The sequence below is a fragment of the Poecilia mexicana genome, unplaced genomic scaffold (genome assembly GCF_051168715.1).
Source record: "Poecilia mexicana isolate PSO_F unplaced genomic scaffold, ASM5116871v1 scaffold_3, whole genome shotgun sequence".
Taxonomy (NCBI): domain Eukaryota; kingdom Metazoa; phylum Chordata; class Actinopteri; order Cyprinodontiformes; family Poeciliidae; genus Poecilia; species Poecilia mexicana.
In genome coordinates, this window is record NW_028263372.1 from 3,478,583 (window position 1) to 3,505,266 (window position 26,684).

Here is a 26,684-nt window from a genome sequence, read left to right on the forward strand (position 1 = left end):
TTACTTCCGGTGTGATTTTGCCTTGGGAACTAAGCTGAAAAATTCCCGCATTCTCATAATCTTAAGGATATAATAAAAGGTAAGTTTAATAATAACAGCATTTAAGTATTAGATAGCTGTTATTAATCATTGTAAATTCACCATTCTCTAACTGTGTATAAAATAAACAGTATCGGATCGGAGAGTAAACCACCTAGCAGCAGCTTTAGCCACATTTAGGAAAAAATATACTCTCTGTCAGTGCTGTAACGTTTAGAGGTTCACTTTCTGTATTTTATAAAACAGTGTTTACGTGTTAGATAACCGTTATTAGTCATTGTCAATTTACCATTCTCCAACCAGCCTCCGATCATGAGTAAACCAGCTAGCAGCAGCTTTAGCCACAGTTAGGAAACATATACACCGCCGCCTGTCAGTGATGTAACGTTTAGAGGTTCATTTTCTGTATTAATGGAAAATAAAGGACATAAAAATAACTTTAATCAGATTACTGGATTTGAAATACGAGCTCGTTAGATTATTCGTTACCGGAAAAAGTGGTCCGATTAGAGGAAGGCATTACAAAGCAGCGGCGGCACCGCTGCTTTGTTATCTCTGCTTATAACAAACAAACCCCTATTTTATGGGATGAGTGGCAACTCCAGTCTATAATTTAAGAATCTGATCAAGATTAGAGCCTAAAACGTTATAGTTCAAAAACAGTAAAAAGTTCTGGTTAAGGAACAGTTATGTCACGTAGTTAGCTAGCTAACAAAATTCACTAATGCTAAGCTAACGGTTACGCAAAACAAAAATACCTACCTTCATAGTCAAACAGGTTTTGTTCGGTGAAGAATTTCTAGCCTTTGTCTAATTTAGATTTTATTGTCAGAGAAAATTGGTTTTCAAATCGTGATCTATCTTCAAATCTTACTTTAGGCAAATGTTTTAGAGACTGTGTAAACTCCATGCTCCGGTGTTCTGTCTGATCAACATATGCTGTCAGATATATATATATATATATATATATATATATATATATATATATATATATATATATATATATATATATATATATAAATATCTAAATCTCTCTTTCTATATATATGTCTCTATATAGATATACATAGATATATAGATATATATGTGTCCATTTTACATATATATATATGAAATAGACAACTTTATCGTTACTATGTACACCAGCTTCGAGCCAAAACGGAGGTTGTGTGACGTCATGTGAAAAGGGTCTATTCTGTAGCTTTCGGTGTACTTCTAAATCTGCTCCTTAGTCGCATCTTTTCGGGGTTGGTACTGCCTCTAGTGGCGTGGGGGTGGTAACACAACTAATAAAATTACATTACTAAATCAGAATACCGGAAAGTCTTTATTATTTCTTATAAATTTTTCATTCTCTTAAGAATGTAGAGCTAATTAAATGATCTAAGCAAGACCTTAAAGTGGTTCCAGTTTCTCTCGACGGCCAACCTGTTGAAACTGTGGCAAATTTGGGTTGTTCCTGGACAGTCAGCTCAACTTTGCTGAAAACACTGACTATATTTTGAAGAACTGTTCTCAGAGACTCTACCTTTTAAGAAGACTTAGTGATCATGGGGTGACCCAACCAGACTCTAGTTGGGTCACCCCTATGTCTTGAATTTGGGGGAAAAAAATCAAATTTTATTTATCACTACAGAAGGGTTCAGTGAATTCGCATATGAAACTGGTGGGTTCGGTACCTCAAAAAAGGTTAAGAACCACTGGTCTGGAGGATCCTCCACATTGAGGTTCAAGAGGCACCAGCAGCTTCAAATAATCGTTTGCTGCTTTGTAAGGCCATTTTAGCAGCTGCTTTCTTAATCCCATCAATGTCTAACAGAAACCTTCCTCATTATGCCTTTGTCTGCACAAACCCATCTTTGTTCTGAATCAGCCACAAATCTCTTTAGTTTTCATTAAATATCTAATGTTTTCATACTTTGTCATATGGCACTACACTATCTGATGATTCTCATCAGCAGAGAGATCCTTTCTCTTTCCCATATTACTTGAAACCTGTGGCCTGCTTAATAATGTGGAACATCCTTCTTAAGTAGATTTCCTTTAATTGAGCTCACCAGACAAACTAATCAACCAGCTCTCTGAAATTAATTACAGTGATTCAAAGGAACCTGTGACACAATACCATCTATGAATTTAATAGCACAACAAAAATTTTTATCGTTGACATTTAAATCCAATTTGCATAATAATCTGGAATAAGGTGTATTTGGCTGCTACATCAGAGGTGTCTAGTAGTGGTTATACTTATCAGTTATAGCATTCATTTCAGAATCCCATTTAGATGTCTTTTAGAATGTAAGTGATGAAATGCAGATTTAACATGATAGTCTCAGGACTTCTGTGAACATATGACCTCTTTGTCCCACAGATTACTGTCCACACTTACAACCCACTGCAGCCATGCCAGTGTGCAAAATGTAACATGTGCAGTTCTATAACGTATCACTGGTGTAGTGATGAGCTGTTAAGGCAAGCGGCTTCATGGACAGACACCCATACCAGATGCTGTGTGTGCCCGGAGCTCAGAGGCATCACTGTAAGGGGGAAAAGCCAGCACTGGGAAATAAGCACCTGTCATGTGCCAACTGAAGTGTTAAGTGCACAAATTGTGGAGGCGAGGATGATGTTTCCGCAGGGGTGACAGCTCTGGGTCTGGGTGCCATGTCAGGGCCTGGCATATCATGCAGAGTCCCCCATTCCTCCTCCCTCCACCATTGCCTCCAGCCCTACCCCAACCTCTGCTTGCTGAGAGGCACAATGGCAACTATTATTTACTGGATGTCTGCCTCATTTCCTCATATTCATCTTGGCTGGCCTTCATGAGGCCGCAGGGGGGGATGTTGCCCCTCCAACCCCTCCCCTTATGTCAGTGCTGAGGGCAAGCAGTGGCAAAACAATCTCTGATGAGCGTTTAGATCATTTATTTAGAGCGCAGGGTGTCAGCCGCAAACCAAACAGTCCGCATTTGGGTGCCGGGGTTGTCTCTTTGCGCCTTTCTCATCAGGTTGGGCATGAATGCAAGCCGTGGAAGGTGCATCAGGCTGAGTGTCAAAGGCTCTCTTCACAAAGCAACATTAATGCTCCACGAAGGGCTCTCTGTGAATGGGTGTGAAACTGCAAAATGTATGATAAATTGAGCGTGCCGGGGGCCTTTATGACTATGAAGCACTGTGGCTGGTCGCAGGCATTGTTATGACTTTAGCTATTTAGGATCATGGAATTTGACAGTGCAGTACTGGCAGCCATGGAAGCCAGATTTATCTGGGTTCAGTGCATCAATGAACAGCAGTCACATTGTGAGAGTAAACCATTGAGCTTGAGTACATTTAAAAGTAAAACAGAACTTCAAGGACAAGTGGAACACTGACCCTGGTTTTACCTAGTTGCTAAAACTGATTAAAAAATTTTCTTTTTTCACCTGATGTCAAACTCAGAAAAGCAGAGGAATTCGAAGGAGCAGCAGAGTGCATAAGGATGGAGACAGTGGTCAGCTTAGATAAAAGGCAGGTCAATGGGACATGAGTTGAACCTGCTTTTCAATTGGATCCTTACTAATAATGTTTGCTGTAAACTGACACTATGTAAATAAACTGACGTGAATTGAATTCAGATTATTTCCTGATAGCTAGGTTGTACAGAACTGGCTCAGCAGTGCACAACAGCCTGCAGGATGTGCTTTGCATGAATGCATTCAACTTAGAATGTTCAAGTGGAATGAATACTTTTTTTAAGAACTATAAAATAAATCAGACTGCCAATTTAATTGTGGCAAATTGTTCACAATGCCAACAGTGACATTTTTTGACAATAAACAGCTGTCAAAAATGCTCTTAAACCACAGCAGTGGTTTAAGAACCACTACTGTGGTTCTTTAAAGATAGAATCTGATTATCTGTGCCAAGCCAATTTGGTATTAAATACTGTGTGTAATCTACTTTTGGAAGACAATTTACAGATATCGTGAGTGTGTGTTTTTCATCTTGTTTAGCCATCTTTACTGTGCTAAACCTTCCATTGCCTCCAGGAAGTTATGTTGCAGCTATGGAAAGGGTCTTAATCTTGACATTAAACACAGATGACAAAACAGAGTATTGAAATTTAAACTTTCCAGAAAATGTGGTTCTTCTAAACTTTTAAAATGTTAATACATAAATGTATGTTAAATAATGTTTTAAGTAAACGAAAATTTAAAGTTGTAACTGGCAAAAAGGATTTTTTTAAAGGGTGGGGGGATGTTGGTATCTGAAAACAGATACTGAAAAATATATGGGCCAGAGGAGATTCATAAGCTACAGCTCAGATGAAAAAGAAAGGAGGAGAAAGTCAAACATGCCACCTGCAGTACAAAGTTCATGAGAAGCTTTCAATTCAATCTGGAGAGACTCAGATAGAGAAAGAAAGCAATTAAAGAAAGTTTAATGACAAATAAACATTAAAGTCCTTTGGCGTTCAGGCCCCGGCCAGGGACGTCGAGCTGGAACTTCGATAAGCTCGATAAACATTCCTGATGCTGCATAGGAATGTAATCCCCCCGGGGCCTGTACTGGTGGCGGCTGTCGAAGAAGGATGTGGCCTGAGAGCCAGGAGCAGAAGATGGAGATGGGGCAGAGGTGGGTTGATCGCAGCTGGTAAGCGGAGGAGGCTGTGGCCAGGAGGGCCTTTTCAACTGGAGCTCGACTGATGATTGGCTGAAGCGAGGCTTGAACCAACGCTGATAGGTCCAGGGTGGAGAGGGGGAGGCGCTGATTGATGAGACAGGTGAGGCTAAAGAGTCTTCTAGATTGAACTTTTGCCAAGACGTCATCAGTCAACAGTCCACTGCAGGCACCAAAAAAAATTAAGTAAAATATCGTCATACAACATCATCATATTAACACATATCCTTCTGCCTGCATTTCTAAAGTTGTTACATGTTACACACACACTGTGGACATTTGAGATTTAAGTATCAATCAGTTTTAGAAATTTCCTGTATGATCACAAATCCTTACATTTCATATTTTAAATGTACTAACAAAAATTGACATAAAAATCACAGAAATAAATATCCCAAACCCAAAATCGATTAAGCTTTATTTGAACTAATACAAAGCACACCACACAGAATCCAATAATGTGGGTAAAAGATGTTAGGTTTTTACTGCCTTCTTTTTCTTTATGGATATATCTATTTTTACTGTATGCTGCAAGTGGAGAGATAAAACACTTCATTGTTCCTTTTTTGTTGAAAATTTAAAATATGACACTATGTAACAAGCTCTACAACTCAGTAGTTATTTTGATTTTATATTGCTTAAAATTTAGACTTGTTATATAACATTTGCTATTTTTAAGCATGGTAAGTGTGTATTGAGCACTTCCAACCGAGTTATTGTGCTATTTAAACATACTGTGAAAATATTTACATTTGTGAGTGTATGTGTATGGACAGTTTCCCTTGGAGGTCTCCAAGTTTGTCCCTGAAAAATATAAGGGTAGCAAAGCATGTCCCTTTGTTCTCCACTGCACCACGGGGGCAGATGTAATGTCTGCATTCATTGCAGAGGCTTAGTGCAAAGAATGTGGTGCAATGTGTATAATAGTATTTTTATCTACAGTAAATTACACACCTTTTTTCACTGGTAAGCCATCCAAATGTTTGATCTTTGCTGCCACCTGCAGGAACTTAGAAATTACTTTTTTTATTATGCCAAAGATCAGCAGCCAGGATTTGAGCATACTTTTGGGTTTTAGTATAAAAAAAATGGTGGTCTAGGACTTGACCGGTCTATTGTTCACATTTCTTTAACTAATAGCATACATTAATAAATATTTATACTTGTTTTCCTCCCTATTTTAAAGAAATCAGTCAATGGATGAGGTGATTAACGCCCAGGAGGAATGAGCAAAGTGAATTTGGATGTTGCTGTAGATGGAAGTGTGGATGGATGGAGGTTGGACAGGTTGGTTGGATTTGGTGATGACAATGATGATCAGAATGAAAATGATAGAAAGAGCCTGGTGTTGGAGGGTTGCAGATGGTTGGTCCAGTATTGCAAGAAGATTGTGAACATGAAACTCTGGAGGTAATCTTTAAGGAAGGAATTAGTGAAACGCTTAACCCTCTGATGCATAAGTGGGTCCTTTTGAGTGAGGTCATCTTTTTGCAATATCCTTGTAATGAAAAGTTTTCATCACTTCATATTCCAGGTATTCCTCAAAAAATACGCTACTGATATCATGCAATTCAAATTTTTAATTTACCTTTTATACATTTTAAGAAATAGCATGTTTTATATCACTACCCCATTTTTCCGTGAGTGGGTCCAAAATGACCCGCATTCATTTCCTGAGGCGTTTAATGGGAATCTTTGTTTCTTACCAACTGTGACTGTCAAGAACACATTGTTTTTTGTGAACCAAACACACTGAGTCCCAAGTGTTACCCCTGAATAATAATATTTTACAGAGCAAGAAATCTTATATATAAGTATTATTTGGAGTATTTATTTATATTTAGTAGTATTTAGTTTTTACCTCACAAAAGTGTGTGCGTGTGTGTGTCAATCATGAGTACTGTGACAGCGTTATTGTCATGAATCAACATATTAGCCTTCTTCAAAGTTAGCCAACGCTGGTTATCTAACCAACTAGCTAACATTACCACCTATACTTTATTGTGCATGTGTATTATTTGTGTGTGTCTGACACCCTGGATGAGAAAACCAAAAGAGAGAATGTGTTGAATTACATGCAAAACCTGTTGATCAACGTGTTCAATGCTCTTTCTTTTATCATCTTAAAAAATAAAATAAAAACTCATAGCTATATGAATAAGCAGGGGTGAAAGTAGGGGGGTACGGTCGGGTACTGTTTACCCCTAAAAGATTTAGTGGGGGTACACAGTACCTGCAAGAGAGAGGAGCGGCTGTCTGCTGTAAAAAAAAATCAGTTGGTTCACTGTGCAGCCGTGAGTTCACCCACTAATCAGCCGTGACAGATTAGTTTTTCAAGGACTTAATCAGTTAATAACTTTTTTTCCCCATTTCATATTGTTTCTGAACTGTTCGTGTTTTACTAGAGCAGCGGTGCAATACGTCGATCGTGGAAGGTTTTGAGTCGATCTCGGCATTAGGAGACAAACTGAACGCTGCCAAGAGGCTGAGACCAGCAGGTCCTCCTCTGATTGGCTTAAAACGTTCCTAACTTTATTAAAGAAAGAAAGAAAAATATCAGCAAAACGTGTTGATTTTTCAACAAAACCCAACAACAATAATCTCAGTGATTATTGTGTCAACAAGTTGTTGCGCAATTCTGTGTTTCGCTTCCATTACCAAAATAACTAGCAGAGCAGGAGTTTAAATTTTACTAATCAACCACCGCTGTGTTCAGGGAGGCTTATTAATAATCGCAAAATATTATTAATAACGGACTGAATGGTATATTTTCAATGTAGTCCCTGCTCGGCTCGTGGTGGTTGCAATGGCAACGGGTGTGCTTTACCCCTGGTAAAAGGGTTATTTTATCGTGCTCCTGTATTTTACCATTACATGCACTTTTGCCTTGGCGCATCACAGCCGCTGTAATTTCTGAACGTTCGATAAACAACAAACTTGGACTAATTATCTCATTCGGCTGTGAGTATATGTCATTCATAACAAACATCAAACACGGTAAATATGTTTCATTTATTATTTAACAAACAAATGGTTTCTACCGCGATAACTGTGTGAAATTAAATATCCCAACTTCAGAAGATGAGCTTTAACCTAACAGCTCTGTGGTTCCTCCTGTCAGTATGAGAGTCATAACATGATGGGTGAGGAGGAGCCATGTTAGGAAGATGAAGTGGAAGCTGCAGGATCTTCAGAACAAACAGGTCATGATGCTGGGCTACTGATTATCCGTCTGTCTGGACACAGGATCAGTAGAACCAGTTTAAAAGCTAAAATGAATGGTTATATGCCAGACATGGAAAACTGGGATGCTCTCCATGCCATGATGTTCAGGATTTAGGTCTCATGGCATCTTAACCTGTCAACATTGCAGCCAGTGGGCTGAGGGAAATATAGCTTTATTTTGAAGCAATTTAAGAGCTACCAGCTTTTATCGCTTCGCAAAAAAATTAAACAGCACAGAAACTCCAAAGCACACAAAGAAGAAGTTATATATATACTTTTGTCTTAATACCCCCAAGAATTTAAAACTACTTTCACCCCTGTGAATAAGTGAATAAATGTAAATGAGCCAGAAAAGAAGAGTGCCTTCTCCAGGTAGGGGAGGATGTCCTGCCCCAAGTGGAGGAGTTCAAGTATCTCGGGATCTTGTTCACCAATGACGGAAAAATGGAGCAGAAGATCAACAGGCGGCTTGGCGCAGTGTCTGCAGTGAAGCGGGCACTGTACCGATCTGTCGTGGTGAAGAGAGAGCTGATTCAAAAAGCAAAGCTCTTGATTTGCAGGTCGATACGTTCCTACACTCAGCTTTGGGTCATGTCTGAAAAAACGAGGTCACGGATACAAGTGGCCAAAATTAGTTTTCCCCATAGAGTCGCTGGGCTCTCCCTGAGAGATAGGGTGAGAAGTTGAGATATCCAGGAGGGACTCAGAGTAGAGCCACTGCTCCTTCATGTCGAGAGGAGCATCTGGTCAGGATGCCTCCTGGACGCCTCTCTGGTGTTCCGGGCACGACCCACCAGGAGACATAAAATAAAACTTTGAGCTTTATGTCAAATCCACATGAATTAAATGACAGAAACTAATTTTCTCATTGTATCTTTGATTCATTTTATTTATCACTACAGAAGGGTTCAGTGAATGCGCATATGAAACTGGTGGGTTCGGTACCTCAAAAAAGGTTAAGAACCACTGATTTAGTGGGAACGGCAGCTCTATGCTTAACTCCGCCCTCTGGTGGAAACCTGCAGCTCAGCAACGGTCACTTGAACGCCACATTTCACCGACTGATTAAAGGTGAAACGTATCACATCGTATAAATACTGCATCAAGTCTACTTGGAGGAAAGCTACTTAAATATTTTTTTCATTCAACATGAGAATGTGTATCTGGAGGTGTTTAATGACAACTGCAGCATAAATATGGATCCCAATGTGTTTATTTAGCAAAAAAAAAGTGTCTCCCACACACAGCAAAATCAATTTACATTAAATTACAAATTTTTATAATGGATATATGTTCCAAACACAACCATAGAAATATTAAAAACATACAGGAAGTGCATTACCTATTATTTAAAAAATAAATAGTCTAAAAGCTGCAGGATTTAGTTGACAACTCATGGGTTTCGAGATTTCAGTTTAAATAATGACATAGCATGTTTGCAATGTTTTAAAGAAAAAGCATCTTTGAAGTCTGAACTGTGATCAAGGTTAGTAACAGCTTTAGATACTGTAGGAAATCTCCATTTTCCTCTTTGAGAGCAGCAGACTAAAATGAATAGATGTTAAGTACAACACCATGTCACTACAGAATGATTTGAAATATCATGTGACCTATTTTATAGACACTGGGCAACACATACAGTATTAATTTTTCATTAAAAAGATGTAGTAGAGTTTTTCAAGTAAAATGCTAGGCCTATATTCTACATCAAAGGTAAAATATACAGACACTGTTAATAAGGGCTTACAATATGTAGCCCAGTTGTGAACTCTATGTTGTTTATTTTTCTCGTTCATCTTTTTCTGATTAAATAGCAGGAAGTTTGACATATGATGTCAGATGGTTACAGAATACAGTCACACATAAGGATTCTTATCAACAATTCTGTTAAGCTCAATAAATGGAAATGATCAATACATCAACATAAACACTGTACTGCCAAAAATACTGGGCCACATCACTGAATTCAAGTGCTCCAATTACTTCTACTGCAACAGATGTATAGAATCCATGATCCAGACCTGCTGACTACTTTACCAAACGTTTCTGCCCTCAGAAGCTCAGTTAACCGGCCCTTGTTAGGGGGCATCGCTTTGTCCAGAGGGTCTGGACCTTCTGCTATTGAGAAATGATTTCTATTGAAGTTGTGGACTCTATTTGGACTCTAGAACCCTAGAAAAGTGTTTTCTGTAGTGATACGTCATACCTCTATCTGACAATCTAGTTTGCAAGTCTGGAGTTGACAGTTGCAAGTAGAAAGGTATTTGGAGAAAGGTCAGACCTGACCTCAAAACCTTTGGGATGAATTAAAGAGACACTTTGACGCAGTTCTTCTCACTCAGCATTGGTTTCTGATCTAACAAATGTGCCTGTGGAAGAATGGTCAAAAACTCCCAAAATAGGTTGAAGAGACATTTGGAACAACATCATAGCAAATTTTGTGAATTAAGACTGGAATGTACCTCAAGCTGACATGTATGTGGGGGAGAGGGGCAAGTACTTTTGGCAATATAGTGTGTGATTGGACTTTAGAATATATATATATATATATATATATATATATATATATATATACATATATATATATATATATATATACATATATATATATATATATACATATGTGTATATATATATATATATATATATATATATATATATATATATATACATATGTGTATATATATGCGTGTGTTTGTATGCATACCTGCGTGTGTGCGTGTGTGCGCATGTGTGTGGGTGTGCGTGTGTGTGAGAAACTGTGAGGGGTGGGGCAAGTTGGCAATCCTGAAAAACAATTTCAGACACAGCAGATATAATGAATATACAAGTAGGTACGCACACCAGTATAAATAGTTTGATGGCTATACATAATGTGTGGTTATGAATTATAAGGAAAAATATGCACAACTTCATCTGGCTGTTTTGCTTGGTTGAAGTATGAGACATAATTTTATGGTTTCCTCATGTTATTGCAGCAATAATGTACTTTTGTAACAAACATTTCACAAACTACCTTCTAATAAGTCACTTTTTAAACATAATGTTCAATCCACAGTCTAACAATTTTGGTACAAAGTTTCTATGGAAACTAATTTTCACATTCATAATTTGAAACAGATATAACTATGATACACTACCTAATGTAATGTTGCCACACTACATCACGTAGTGCGGCAACATTATGGTTCAAAAAAACTTTGGAAGCATATGATGGAAAAACAAAGCTTATATGAAGCTTCAGTATTTCAAATGTGGTTTTTGAGTTAGCTGGAGTAACACAAGGTGAAACCTAACCTGCTGTCTGTACGACGTGCAGTCCTTTCACTCATTCTTTTTCCAACAATATTTTCTACAAACTAAAACTGAAAAATAAATTATATTATTCAAACAGAAGCATTGATACTTTTGTTGTAGGATCATTTGACATTAGATAAGTCAAATAATTTACTGACCAACATCAAAAGATTTATTTAAATGGCAACATTTGGACATTTTTAAGAGGTGGCAAACTTACCACTTCGTAAAAATGTCCAAATGTTGGCTTTTAAATAAATCTTTTCAATCAAGTTCTTTCAGTTTTTATTCTCTGTATCTATAACAGTCAAATGTGGGAGGATGTAAAGGCTTACCACTACTGCTGGTAGCAGGATGTAGTAAATGTAAGTGAAAATGTCAAGAGAAGCAAATGTTGAAGGTCGAGGTCAAATGTCTAACTCGCCCATATTTGACTCTGCCTTCAACAGCACTCTGCTGTCTGAATGTACAGAGTTAAACATTTAATTCATGGTGAAGTCATAGGAATTTGGGGAAGTAGTGAGCCTGTGAATCCATCAACATTTCCCTACAGCCTCAGTAGAATACTGCAGTCAGTGTGGGAGAGGCAAACATTAAGTCTGGGAAAGATTTACTTTAATTTATCTTAAAAATGGGACTAATAGCATGTACGTATGGGAAATTATAACCAAATGGCTAGCTTACATCTTTACTCCAACTGGCTAGTTGGTATGAAAGAGATAAGAGCAACAGCAAGAAAAACAACAAGCAAACACAGTACAACTTAAAATGTATAAAGACAATAAAAACATACAAACTTAAACATGGTCATGGCTTTTCTGGAGCCATATTAAGATATTTTTCAAAAGAGGTTGGGAGTTGAAGCTCCGGACAAAAGTTAGAATGCTGAGGTACAGCATAATAATAAAATATTTTAGAAACCAATACGAAATCATTATATTTCATAATGTTGTCCTAAATCATCACACATATTTTTAAAGCATCTGGCAATGATAGTATTATTTGTTTTGTTTGTTGTTTTTTTTAAGTAAAATTCATTTACATCTCGCTTATAAACTGTTTTATTTAGTTTTAGTGTTTCTGTCAACACACCTTGATCATAAAATTAGGCCATTAGCAGAACTCTGTAGAAGCTGAGTATGAGACGAGGTAGTTCAGTCCTTTAAATCCAAAGGGTCAAAGCCTCAATCATTCGGCCAAAACAGTCCTCAAACTTCGCCTCCTATCTAAAAGTGGGTACACCCATCAGTGTAGGGGGGAAAAACACTGACTTGGGTGTAGAGACAAATAATTGACTAGGCCTCTTTCTTGAACTGCATGCTAGAGTTGGGATGAGGACAGACAAACAGTAAGCCTGGGGACATGTCTACCTTTGGGCCCAGAGCATCAAAAGTTTCACCTGAATCTATAAGGCAGAGTCAAAAGCCTGGCATGGAGTCCATCTTTTTTACTGAGCTCCCAACTGACCCTACTCTGGCCTGAGCAGTCAGGAGAACCAAGCTACAGGAAAATAACCTGCTAATTTCAGCAAACATTCATGTACTAGTACATTTTAAGCTTCACACCTGTTCACAACACTCTCAAAAGGGTGCTTTACGTGTTTAATTTGAAAGCCTGGCCTAAAGAAGACATAGTGGAATAATCACAGCTTTAAGAACATTTTATCCAGAATGGATAATAGTTTGCTGAAGCAGCTAACACAAAGAGAAAACTGGCTGTTCAGAAGCTGGCGAAGTGATCCATTCTCAAACTGAAACCTCCTATTTCTTGTAGTGCTGTCCATTCTCAAAGACTATATTTGTACATTCTGTTGCTAAACTGAATTTGTCGTGTAGATGAGCAAAGAACAGTCATAGCAATCCATCTGCTCATTAAAATCAGCAACACTACACTAGGGGTGAATCTAGAAAAGTATTTATGGGCTGCAAAGAGAGGAAGGAGTAGGATACATTGAGGGGCAGCTCCATATGGCAAACGTGACGTGTTTATGCAATCACAGTCAATCACAGAGACGACAATCAAATGTAAACTGGAAGGTTCCCAAATTGAGACAGAAGTTATGGTGTGTTCACACCAAACGAGTCTGACGCTTCAAGTGCATCTGTGCACTTTGCACTTTGAATGGAGATTGTTGAGATTTTGGTCTCATCTAGCATTTGCGCATCTGGTTTACATTCAAAGTCTATGTGGAGGCGTGTCAAAATCTCTAGCTGTTGTTTTCCTTGATGGCCTATTTGTCCGATGCACTGGACACTCTTGGCATGTCAAACGCTCAAAACTCTCCAAATGGTTCAAATAACACTGCACTAGATGCGTCAAACGCACTACAACGGGCCCTCGACGCACCTCCATTTGCGTTTGATGTGAACACACCATTACAATTGTCCAGTAAGCTATTTGGCTGCTTCCTCAAATTGCTTACTGTTTCAGATTGTTTGTCTTCATAAAACTGCAAAATCATCCTGGACTCCATTCAACTGCAAGTTAAATAAAATAATGTTGTGATAAGTCAGAATCTTTTAGTCTGGAAGCTTTAGAGTGGGGAGGCAGCTGAGCGTTGGGGTATCTGATCACATAACACTTCCCAAAAAACCAAACCCACCCAAAAAGAGTATGACAAAAGGTGTCCCAGATGGAACTCCTCAGTGAGTAATGTAAAATCATACCTTGTTCTTAAGCTGGTACACTTTATTGATGTCTTTTGATTTGTTTTTAATCAGTGGCAGTTCTTCTCTATTCTGGGTTGTTTATTTGAAGAAAGGCTTAGTAAACACAAAGACTAGATTAGATGTAATTGTGTAAATGTATAAATCAACCATAATAATATAAACAATAGTATTCCAAGATATCATGTTGAAAAAAATAAAAGCCTTTATTTTAATTCTGACAGCTATGTTATTAGTGCTGACAAATGGAAAGCCCAGTTTTGCCCTCATTTTCTCCTCAGGTTGGATTCTGGAAGCTCTTAGGGTCCAAATTTCTCACATACACAAAATGAGAGTCCACCACAGAGATGGAGGTGATGATTGCAGTCAGTGATGGCTGAACATGACAAACCAGGTACTTGATTCAATTCTCCAACATCATCGCTAAAAAGAGGGATCCTCCTGGCATGTTCTCTCCTTCAGTGCTCTTCCATAAGCAACTGGTTCTGCATGGGCAAAATTAAGTATTTAAAATCAATAAAATGAAAAAGTTCAATTTAATTCAATTCCATTGACTTTATTTATATAACTAGTTTTCACAACATGTCTTGTCAAAACACTTTACCTAAATAAAAAGTCAAATCAATCAAATCATACATACATTCTAGTTGATCCTAGTAATCAAACAATGCATGAAAGAGTTTATTATTCAAATTGAGTAAAAAGTTTCCACCTAAAGAAACCCAGTAGATTCCATCAAGTCACTGACATGCAGCACTGCCTCCTCCTGGAGGAGCATGTAGCTACATGCATTGACTTTGCAGCTTACACCGAGCATGCATGTAGGATCAGTGGAGAGAAACAAAATTCCCTTTAACACATTTGTCCATAACACAAATTCCCTTACCTTTGATTTTTACCAACAATAATTGTGATGTTGTTGTCATTGGGAAATTGTGTGTGCCTTAGTGAGTGAAACAGAGAGTCTTTGTACGACAATGAGTCCTAAATATTTAGGTCAGTGTCATCAACTTTTAGATGTGTCCCTGGTCCAACACTTAAATCAAATAACTGAATTACTTCCTCAGTATATAGCCAAGTTCTCCGGGGTCCTGCTGATGACCTCATTATTTGACTCAGGTGTTGAAGCAAAGACATCAGCCCTGGAGGCCTGAAGTTGAGGACCCCTGGTTCCCTGGTCTAGTCCAACAGATTTTCAGATCCTAGTTTAGGGTTCTAAAATCTTTATAATGCGAAAAGCCAATTCTGTCTTCAGTCTAGCAAAGTAAAACTCATTTGGAGCCACAAACACTTCCTGATATTTTGAAAAAACGGGGGATGCAAACACTTGAAGCTCAGAGGAGACAGAGCTTTTAGTGTTGCTGCTTCCAAATTATGGAACAATTTGTGGCTATATATTAGAAGTGTTCCTTACTGTTCACTTTTAAACCCCCTCTTAAGTCACATTTTTATTTTTTGGCTTTTAACACATCCATTTTCTTTACACCCTTGTCCTTTAGTGGGGTCGGGAGGGTTTCTGGTGCCTATCTCCAGCTAACTTTCCGGGCGAGAAGCAGGGTCACCCTGGACAGGTTGCCAGTCTGTCGCAGGGCAACACAGAGACACACAGGACAAACAAACAACCATGCACACTCACACCTAGGGGCAATTTGGAGAGGCCAATTAACCTGACAGTCATGTCATGTTTTTGGACTGTGGGAGGAAACCGGAGTACTCGGAGAAAACCCACACATGCACAGGGAGAACATACAAACTTCCATGTCTGGGGCTGGGAAGCAAACCCAGAACCTTCTTGCTGCAAGGCGACAGCTCTACCAACTGCGCCACTGTGCAGTTTTAGCACATGTTGAGACTTTTACTTTTACCTCTGTTATTGCATTTTATTGTTTCTATTATTGTCTTTCATCCTTTCCATATTTTGAATGTTTATTTATTTTTATCTGTACAGCACTTTGTTACAGCTAGTATTGTTTTAAAGTGCTTTACAAACAAAGCAGTAGTAGTAGTTAAGGGATGTGGTTAATCTGAAGCACTCGATGCATTAATATTACATAATGCATATTAATTGAATCTCCTATTTTGAAAATAAAAGCTTCTCCCCCGCAGAGGTTTACTTAGTTCAAAACTGCATTATAATTTCGCTTTTAAAACCTATGCGGTTAGAGCGGGCGCCCTGAATACAGAGGCTAAAGACCCAAATAAGGCCGTCCTGAGTTTGAATTCCATCCGTGGTTCCTTTGCCACATGTCTGTTCCTCTTTCTCCTGTCACATTCCTGTCAAGTAAAGGCCACTAGTGCCAAAAAAATTCTTATATAAAACAGAAAAACAAAAAACATTGTGATGGACGTTTGGATAAAACCAAGGTAACTGATCTGGGTGTGCTAGCAGGACATGGAGCAGGACTGTGAATCTAAAGGAGCTCCTCTTTGCTTCTTACGAGGACTTGCTGTCATTGACTTTTATAGAACTGACTTAAATATTTGTAATCTGAGCCTATCCAGTCACTACATGGACATTACAGTTTTGTGACTATTCCAAAATGAAGCACATACCAGCAGTGGACCAGGTTAACCTGCCATTCTGTCTCATCATCACTTTCAGCCAGTTTCCAAGAAGTTGAAAACACATGCCGATCAAAGATTGAAAAGAGCTTTTAAAAAGGGCTACTGGCAGCTCAAATATTTGCAGGTGATTAGATTGATGCTTTGTTTAAAAAAGACTAAAATGTTTTTAAAAAGTGCTAATCATAAGGACCCCCACCTTAGCGTCGGTAGTCTTTTGGATAAAGTTGCTGTCGTGGTCTCCTCCCTCTGAGTCACTCTTTTGGTCTTCATCTTTGCCATCCCTTTCCTGGTCATCCTCTTCAGATGAGACCCTTGACAGTTTTGAGGACTGCTGTGAAAGACAAGCACATCATGATCTACCCGGCGTGTTTCTCAACATAAAGTCATCCTCAGTTGGAATGTCGGTGACTTTAAATCATCTTCTTATATACAAGAATCATTCAATCATATATGTTTGAATTGTCTATATATTTCTATTTTGAATTCATCATCAGTTTGTCTTGTAAATTACATTGAGATTATATCTGCCATGAATCAGCTGTTTAATTGATTGGAATAGAATTACTAAATTTATTTAATATTGCATGTGCTATAACAGGAGTCTATGTGCTTAAGTAGATTTCAAAGACTTGCTCTTTATTGTCACTGTCATATGGACAAGAGCAATGGTAAAGTTAAGAAAGCAAAGATACATTCATGAATATTTGAAAATTAAAAATTCAGTAAAACACTAGCAAATATTGGAACAAGTAATTTCATATCACACTCTAAGGGTGCGTTCACACTGCAGCCTGAAGTGACCCAATTCCGATCTTTTGGCAATTCTGATTTTTTTGCCGGGGCCGTTGACACTGCCAGTAAATGCGACCTGTATGCGTTCTGCAGTGTGAACGGGCAAACGAATTGAAAGTGTCCCGCATGCGCAGTAGAGGGCGCCATAGCGTCAGCGTTCTCAGTGTTCTACCAACTGCCATAAAACGAAGAAGTGCTCAGTGTTTGTGGAAGTAAACATGGAGGCTAACGGTGGAGCTTAGCTTATATGAAGTTGTTGTCCAACTGGAGCAGCATATTAACAACTTAATCCTCATATAATCTGTCATGGTTGTTGTTTTTCTTCCCGCTTGTACGTATCAGGACACAGAATAGTGAGATTTGTTGAGAATCAGTGACATTCAGTTCAGATGAAGGCGACCTGAACGTTAGGTCACATTTGAATCGGATACGTATCGGATATGGGTCACATTCGAAAAAGAATCCGACCTGTGCTGTTCACACTGCCATGAAAAGATCGGATACAGGTCACATTATGTCAAAAAAATCGGAATTGGGTCACTTCAGGCTGCAGTGTGAACTTGATAGAACCTGAACATAAACAGATCCAATTTTCCATTTTTAGCAGGTTTTTTCTATTTACAAAGTAATTTGGCTTTATTATCAATGTGTCTGCATATAAAATGCAGAAGACAAATTGCAGCTAACTTTATTGTCTACATTCTAGGCCAGTGTTTCTTAGGGACTATGGCCTGAGTGTGTTTCCAAGCTGCCACACAGAGCAGTGAAAGTCCAGATATTCATGTGTCTGTTTTGTAGATTTCCTTATTGCTTATTTACACTGTTTAGATCTTGTCATATCAGTCTGGAAATCTGACTTCCCTCTTGTTCAGAAACTTGAGCTAAACTCAAATTTTATGTGAAACATTCTTCATTTTTTCTTGTCATGAAAACTTAAAAACAGCAAATGCATTTTCTAACCAAGCAGTGAAAGGTCACAGCTCAGCTCTTACAGCAAGGCACTAAGTTAAAATTCATAGGGACATCCAGTTAATGAAGGCCAAAAACCATGGCGAAAACTGAGAAAGGCAACCATTTGTAGAACTAAATCATTCCCCACATACAGTGTGCTATATTCATGCTTTAATGACAATACTAATTTTAATCAGACAAAAATAATGTGAGTAAATCGTTTTCAAATTATTTTATCTGTTAAGGGAAAAAAGTTGTACTTAAATTTTATTATATGATGAGAGCAGTGCTCCTAAAAAGCATCACATTCCTTCAAATGCACCACATGTGCTCTGCACAATGGAGACCAGTTGCTAGGCAACTGTTGTTGCTAAGTAGGGAGATGAATGTGAGTGACTGCTTCCATTTACAGCAGAAATAGCAGGTTTTTTACTTTTGGCCCTAAATCCTAACAAAGACAGACTGTAGTAAAGAATACAACATTCTTTATTACCCTAAGTAATAATTTAGTGGCAATGAAGACAAAAAATGAAGACACCAAAAATAAATACTGTATCATTTCTACATTTATTATTATTTTTAAATGACTGGGCATGGCAGTGGCGCAGGATTAAAGTGTCTTAAATTTTTATAGAACCCTTTGTGCCAAATTAATATAGTTCTCAGAAATGTACACAGTCAGAGGCTATCAATGTTCTATACAACTCACATGCCATACAGTAAATTGCTTTTCAGTCATTTGAGTTGATGCTCTCAGCACATTTACAGTATTTACATTTCTTCACTTGGTGCAGTTCACTTTACAAACTGTAATAACTGAGGTCAGTTTCCTCCTATTATAGGCCTGGTGGGCTGCCATGCTTTACGTGGCTCCCCTATATGGACATTTATATGAAACCCCGCCTGTGAGGAAGAGGATGTCTTTGTAGAATTCATCAAGTTAGGAATCAAGTTTAAATCCATCGCGTTTGCTCTGCTCGCGCAGCTCAATGCGAGCGTGCAGTGAGAATATTTCTTTGTGAACAAAGCATTATATGTGTCGTGTGCGTTTATATGTCAGCATGCTAATTCTGTCTGCGGTTATAAATAAAGTTTGAGTTCCCGGTTAGCCGGTGCGTTAGTGGACCAGGGGTTCAGCATTTGAAGGAGCTTTCGCACTCACCTCCACGGGTGAAAGCCAGCATGTTGCATGACTTATTTATTGTTTTGATTTTGCTTTATTTTTGCAGCAATACAATGCATATCAATTGCTTTGTCTATTTGAAGTCTTACTAAGTTTACTAAGATGCATTAATGAACAGCTACAACTCAAAGATTAAATTCATAGTATCAAATTGTAACGATGGTAACAGAACAATCTAAGTATGAATATTGTTCTTTGAACTTTTACAAAGTAAACATGCCAGCTCCTTAAAATCTTAAATTTAAATGTTAAACAATTTAAAATCTTTTAATTTATCTATGCTGAAACCATTAAATCAAATTTAGCAGCACTGATATTCTCTTAGTTCATTTTTCCTTGAGCCGGTTTTAAATGTGATCAGCATTACATCATGTTTTCAGATTCACTAACTGATGAATTAATTTGGATTTAACAGAAGTGCAAATAATTGATATTTATTTTATTAATTTGTTGTTTTTAAGATTCTATAGTTGTTGGTTTAAGTATTGTCGGCAATGTCTTCCAGTAATATTTTCTTTTAATACAAAACCCCAGTAGACCGCCTCAGTGCCCCGACCACCAGGCTTAACAAGTTTTCTGGGGGAAACCTTGAAGGTCATGAAATCACTCTACAGCAGGAATGGCAGCAGTTACCCACTTCACAGATATAAGTTTCATCTTTCATCTAAACATGTCAGATGTTACAGATTTAGGCAAGGTCAAATGTTGAGTTCGGGACAAGTCAAACATTCAACTCCACACCAAACTGCAGGCTTTTCAATATGTTTAGGAACAGCCCATACTTGTAGTTATTGATCTGAAACATTTCATATTTCAACACAAAAGGAAGTTTGTGAAAATCAAAACCAAGCTAAATGAAAATACAACAGGCCTTATTCATTACTGGACTGGGGATTTCTGATCTAGAGTGTTGGTGTCTCTTCATATATTTTATATAATAAATTCCCCAAAATCCTCCTTTGATATTAAACTACAAACAAAACATCCAGAAGAATTATGAACACTATAATAACGAAATGCAGGTATACTTACTATACCTGCACAAGCAAAGGCATAGTAAAAGGTCAATTTTAACATTCAGGCACTCTGTACTACACTTTTTGAATTATGCCCTAAAATAACACAAGTGTTAAATATGGTGTCCGGTCATAGCTATAAAGTCGACTTCCATTTAATTTACAACCTGCATCTTATTGTCACATCATACCTTAGAAGAGGGTATTTTTTTCCTTTTGGATCCAGTCTTGTCTTCCTTTAACTTTTGCTTGCTATCTTCTTCCTGAACAGAGTCACCGTCATCACCCTCACTGCTGCCATCGGCAGTGTTTCCTCCCTCTTCTGTTTCTGATGAGCTCTGCTGCTGCATGGCCTATATGTCAGACAGTATAGGTTAAGACAGGTTTGCCTTTCTTACAAAAACGGGCTCTGCTTTGAACAGTTCTTTATTTGTACCATTAAACATGCTCTGTTTTGCAACCCCCTTATGTAGTTATTCTGACTTTCCTTTGAACCAAAGATGATGCAAGCTGCCAACCGACCTGATAACCTGTGAACTTGACTCCAGGGTTGTTTTCAATCTCCCACAAGCCTTCATTGAAGCCTTTTCTCTTGTTTGACTTGCCAAATTTGTCTTTATAGTCTTTGTAGGGCAGAAGATCCTTTGGACCTAAGAATGCACTAAAAGGGAAAATGAATAAAATATGCTTGAAAGTATTCTTTTGCTCTCAAGCAAGTATTGAGTAAATGTATATGTATGTACAAGTAATTAGTGTGGTGTTCAAATGATTGCCTTAATGGGTGGTATTTACTTTTGGGAGAATGTTAAAATTAGCAATGCTAATATTATTTAAAAAATGAACTTGTGCTGAGTGCAGGTCTACTTAGCATCACTAAACAGAAGTGTGTTTATGGTTCAGCTTAAGATATGAACAAAGAAACATTTATAAAGAACTTTACCTTCTTCATGTACCCTTAAAGGTGCAGTCGCAATGCAGTGTCCCCTGAAACTTTCAGTACTCCCCCTTGTTTACCTAATGTTATCATAAAGGTATGACATTTTTTATACTTGTAGAAAAGTATAAAAAAGTCTGAAGTCACCACTGTGGCATATGTTTTGTTCTAATTGAATAGGATAGAGCTCATCTAATCCAGCTCCAAAAAGAGATTCATTCAGTCAAAGATTTGGTGGATGAGGCCTAATTCCTCCACACCTCCTAGAAGCATTGAAGCAATCAGCCCAAAGCCCTGCTTTGACTGAAGATTATGAAATCCAGTAATGACAGAAAAAAGCATCTTGGAGCCATTGTGACAGGCCCGGTGGCATGGGTGGGCATTGTTCGCCCCACAGAGTGAGCCATGCCCCCCTCCCCCCAAAAGACTGGAAGCTATTTTTTAAAATTATTTTTTCCTCAGTATGGCCAACTTTCTGTTATTCCTATCTTGATTTGATATAGTAGGGACTCTCACCCTTCCCATAACTGTGCCCTTTGTCCTCTGCACTTCTTTCAGCCGTGACAACCATAACTGTTTAATTTACTAACATGTTGTAACATGTTGTGTTTTTCCGAAATGGCTTTAAAGGCAACATGAGCGCTAAGATGTTCAAGCCAGTTTTACACCTGTACAGCAGTGAAGGAGACCTGCTGCTGCTACGCATGGAAACAAACCAGCAAAAGGCAAAGAAGTTTGATCGTTTTTTGCCCCCCAAACTAACGGAGTGAGTTGATTAATGCTGTTGGATGCAGAGATAATGTTAACTAAATGATGACTTGATAATACCAATATATCATGTTAAGCTTGTTAACAAGTATGAGCTGCTGATGTTATCTATGTTCAAAAGTTGGTAATATGGTTACATTTACTTGAGCAACATTTTGGGAAAAATGGTAAGAGTACTGCACTGTACTTTTTTTCTTTTACTTGAGTAATATTATTATTGCTAATAATAATTATTGATAGTTTAATAATAAATATTATTATTATTGCTAATATAATAATAATAATAATAATAATAATAATAACAATAATAATAATAATAATAATAATAATAATAATAATAATAATAATAATAATAATAATAATAATAATAATAATTGAGTAGATTAATTTTGCATTTAAAGGAATAGACTTCAGAGATTGGAAACATTAGATTTTTAGATTTCTGCAACATGTGAGCTAATGTTTATGCAAATTTGAGCATAATTACTCAACATTTTAAACATGCCACTGTATACATCCTTATTTATTTTGTATTAATAAACATGGTTATTTATTTGAAAGGTTACATAAAGGTTTCCTTATATATTTATATTAAAGTAAAAGCTTGTTTACTGTGCTCCCCCAAAATAAACCAATGTCCCCTCTGCTAAACTTCTCTGGATCTGGGGCTGTATTGTGAAAATCCTACAGACTTTTGTGGAACAAAGCTGCCATTTTGTATTACTTACTCAAAACAGAGACTATGATAGTGGAACATTTTGTTATCTTGTCATTTGCGTACGATTAGCTTTAACTGACATATGCATAATTTTTGTCAATTTGTAAACAACTGAACTGGATTATATTGGAATTTAAATCAACTGTGTTGCTTAGAATATTTCAAACAGCTGTAACTCCCTTAAGCAGGATCAAATCCACACCAAATTCTGTGGAGGATGACTGGGATATGGTCAAATGCCCTCTGCCCACATGGGCAACAATTATTGCTCCGAATATTACAGAAATGAGGGGGGCGAGTCAAAAAGTAAAACACGAAAAGTAAAACAAACTTGGAAGTCATGAGAGCTGCATTTCTGTTAAGTTTATTTGTGCTGTTATCACAACTTCAATATTAATGGTACAACTGTTATCAATGGAGGAAAAGAACTTAATACACTTAAATAGACTTGATTTGATTGGGGACCAAAATTGCAACATTTGTTAAATGTTTTCAGCTGGTGCAATTCTCTTTCATTTGTCACAACAAACGGACTAACCCCATTCAGCAATCTGTTCCCTCCCTTGTCCGTAGTGGAGATGTATCAAGAGCCACTGAAGGAAACCACAGAAAAACCTCAAAAAAAGACACTGATCACAGCTTTCGTCTTCGTGAAATGTAAACACAAACAGATTGGTGTCAGAATTTAGCAATCAAAGGATTTCTCTTTTGTCTAAAGTTGGCAAAAAACCATGATTCTTTTCTACCTCTAGTGTTAGACTTGCATGGTTGTTTTGATAGAATACCCAGAAAGCCCTGGGTTATAGTCCCTTTCTTGCTTTTCGAGTGTTCTACGGTCCACTTAGCGTTCACATATACCAAACTGCACCATAGTTCACTTCAACTGAACCGTCAGCTGACAAATTATTCCCTGAGGTACAATCGCTAAACATGTTTTAATTAAAATGTACTGGCTTAGATTTGACAACTAAATAATATGAAAATATGTGAGTGAGAAGAGCTCTTTTCATACTTTGGCCACATTTAAAAGTCTTTTGTGAGAGCAAGGAGAATAGGAAAGAAATAAACTCAAGGAAATATTAAGTCAGTATGCTAACTGATGCATGACATCATGAACTATATCTTATTAAAAACTTTTAATCATATAAAATATATTAATGAATGAGAACTACTTCGTACTGAGACGGTGAAGTTAATTCAGTCTGTAAGCATTTGTAGGTTAAACACTGAATCATAAATATTAAATTTTTGTGTTTGTGTATGCTTGTGAGTGAAAAATAGTACAAAGACAGAATAATATAAGAAAGAAAATATATAGAAATAGCAAATGAGTAGAACGTCAAAATATAGATGTGACAACTGGATGAAAGTTAAATATAAAGCAAATTATGTATAAAAATAGTTTTCCTGTTTGAAAACAAACAAATAAATGCGCATACGTTTCATGGGTCCCAAAGAAGAAGATTGGGTATTTGTTGGCAGGAGGTTTGACCGCTCCTTCTGGAAGCTCATCAATCTGAATGACAGGAAGAGAGAAAAAATTCCTAAATGTAGATTACACAAGTTAGAATTTTATTCACAGACTGTGTGCAGTTCAGTTTTACTATATTTTATTATTTAATATGAAAATTCTAAAAATTAGCTTTACAGTTATTCCAAGCAGCTGTATTTACCAGGACAATACAAAGTACCCCGCTAGAACAATATGGAAAAGTGTGGAAACTGTACTTAATGGTTACCAGAGTTTCCAGAGTTCAATCACTAATATCTCTTTCAAGAAATTCCAATCAGAATGTCTTCAGAAAAAAAAATTAAAACGAACTCAAAACATTTTATAGCAAACCTAAGCATACAAACAATTATTTTCAGTACAGTAATTGTATATTTGCTTTCATTAAGTTGTTCAGGGTTAGCATTCTGGGATTTTTTTAGTTTTCTACACTTGAGTTGAAATGATAGTTTTTCTCTTTTTCTTTTACGCTAGTTAGATCACATTTTAACCCATAAACCTTATACTCTCCTCTAAGATTCCCGAAGAAAGAACGGGAAAGAGAGCAGAGTTACCTGCTATCCATCTTCTACAGATACGTTGTTCACAAAATGTTTGATCTTACGTGTTAAGAAAGAGCCTGAGTGTGATAAAAAAAAAACCGAGAAAGTCGGAAACTACTATTTGAAGGTAACCTTAACAGTAGTCGCTAAAATGACACGACAGATCCGTCCGTGTCGGTTGCAGTACACATGAGCGCATTAATTGGGTGCAGGTCTTACCAAAAGACTAAGTGCAACGTTTAACATTGTTAAAACAGACCTGTAGTTACCTGGGCTAAGGTAACTACAGGTCAAGTGCCTTATATATTCTGGAATACTGGATACAATTCAAGCAGTTTCTCCGCTCGTTTGTTGAAATATCTAAAAATGTTGTCTTCACCAAAATATTCGCAGGGAAAATGGTGACGACAAATGTTCCTTTTTCCTCTCCAGCCGTCATTAGCATGCCAGCAGACCGACTGACGGCAGCAGGAGAACCTGCCCCAGCAACACAGTCCATCCTGCTGAGAACCGTGCAGTCAGCCGGCCGCTCTGTGGAAACACCGCCGCCTCTCTGCGCTTTCAGCCCGGCTGCAGCACAGACTCACCCTCGCTGGCCAGTGCGGGTATCCCTTCATCTTTGCGAAAACCAGATCTCCTGCCTTGTATTCCCGCGGTCGTGGTCGAGCCATGTCGCTGAAGAAACGCTGAGATTTAGGCGAACTTGATAATCCTGATCACATCTAACTGGGCCCTAAACGCTGGTCTAAATTTTGAATCATCAAGTTTTTATATGAAGACTGCAGTTTACATGAAAATAAATAAATAAAAAATGCGGGAAATGGGACCCATAACAGACCTTTTCTCTTACGCACAAAGTCAAGAGTAGATGTAATTGAGAATGGCCTAAATTGGAGTACGGATCCAGTAAGAAAAGCAAAATGTGTCATATTAATGACAGTTCATTTCCGGTTAAAATAAATATTTAATTTCCTCTCCTGCTGTTCTTTTTTTGTTACAACTTTATTTCTTTTTTTGCCAAAATATGATGAAATATCTGTAATAATAAATTGCTCTTTTAGTTCCCCAATGTTATAAATTCTATTCCCTGTTATAGCTTTTATTTATTCATTTATTTGTTTATTTATTTACCATGAGGTGATTTTATAATCATATACACTTAATTTGGTAGCAACCCAGAGAGGACATTGTTGTTAAAAAAAATCTTAAGTTAAATCATTTTGTGTAAAACTTCATAAGTACACAATAGTACTTATATGTACTGGTGTTTGAAAAAAAAAAAACTACTTTTTTAGATTTGTTATTATTCTATCTTGATAGCTAATAAATATGTCTCGGTTTGTGTTATAAAACACTAAGGAGGAACACCTGTGATGCTATGAAAGTTATTTAGCACTAGCATTGGCAATGTGGGTTTTAAAAGTCAACTCATATAAAAACACTGTGTGTAAATGCTATAGATTCATTAAGCCTTTGTGAAAACTTTTATGTGTTTTCCATGACATTTCAAGCCACAGGACGGGGTACCACAAGCTTTTCTGTTCATGATTCTGGAGTTTCTACCAGTAGGCATGGACAGGCAGGCCTAACCTCCATCTCTTCATCAGACTGGAGAGTAAAAAGAGATGCTGCATCAATCAGCCTTTTTTATGGAATACTTTTCATACACTCAGATCAGGACAAAGTTATCAAATCAAAAACAGAATTAAAGTGAGGTAAATTGTTTAAATATAAAGGGTGGGGAAGAGTGCAAATGCAAGGATTTGCATAATATGAAAAATAAATACATGTTTAATTAATAAAACCTCCAAAGTTAAGTT

The 26,684-nt window shown here is 37.4% G+C and overlaps 1 protein-coding gene across 1 annotated transcript; it reads right to left on the reverse strand.

The window, feature by feature from the left end:
* Positions 1-14,067: 14,067 nt before the first annotated feature.
* On the reverse strand, positions 14,068-25,743 carry hdgfl3 (HDGF like 3). The gene is made up of 6 exons (XM_014973169.2): positions 25,452-25,743; positions 24,252-24,328; positions 20,915-21,053; positions 20,584-20,745; positions 16,647-16,781; positions 14,068-14,370 (listed from the first exon to the last, which is right to left on the reverse strand). Exons 1-6 carry the CDS (start codon positions 25,533-25,535, stop codon positions 14,344-14,346), a joined length of 624 nt encoding a protein of 207 aa, XP_014828655.2. The 5' UTR covers positions 25,536-25,743; the 3' UTR covers positions 14,068-14,343.
* Positions 25,744-26,684: the final 941 nt, after the last annotated feature.

What these genes read in the sequence shown, in the direction of transcription:
- hdgfl3 (XM_014973169.2), bottom strand. Translation starts at nt 25,535, where the DNA reads ATGGCTCGACCACGACCGCGGGAATACAAGGCAGGAGATCTGGTTTTC. An exon ending in ACCCGCACTGGCCAGCGAGG is followed by an intron (nt 24,329 to 25,451) that starts GTGAGTCTGTGC and finishes CCTGTCATTCAG; the next exon opens with ATTGATGAGCTTCCAGAAGG. An exon ending in TTCTTTGGGACCCATGAAAC is followed by an intron (nt 21,054 to 24,251) that starts GTATGCGCATTT and finishes TTTCCCTTTTAG; the next exon opens with TGCATTCTTAGGTCCAAAGG.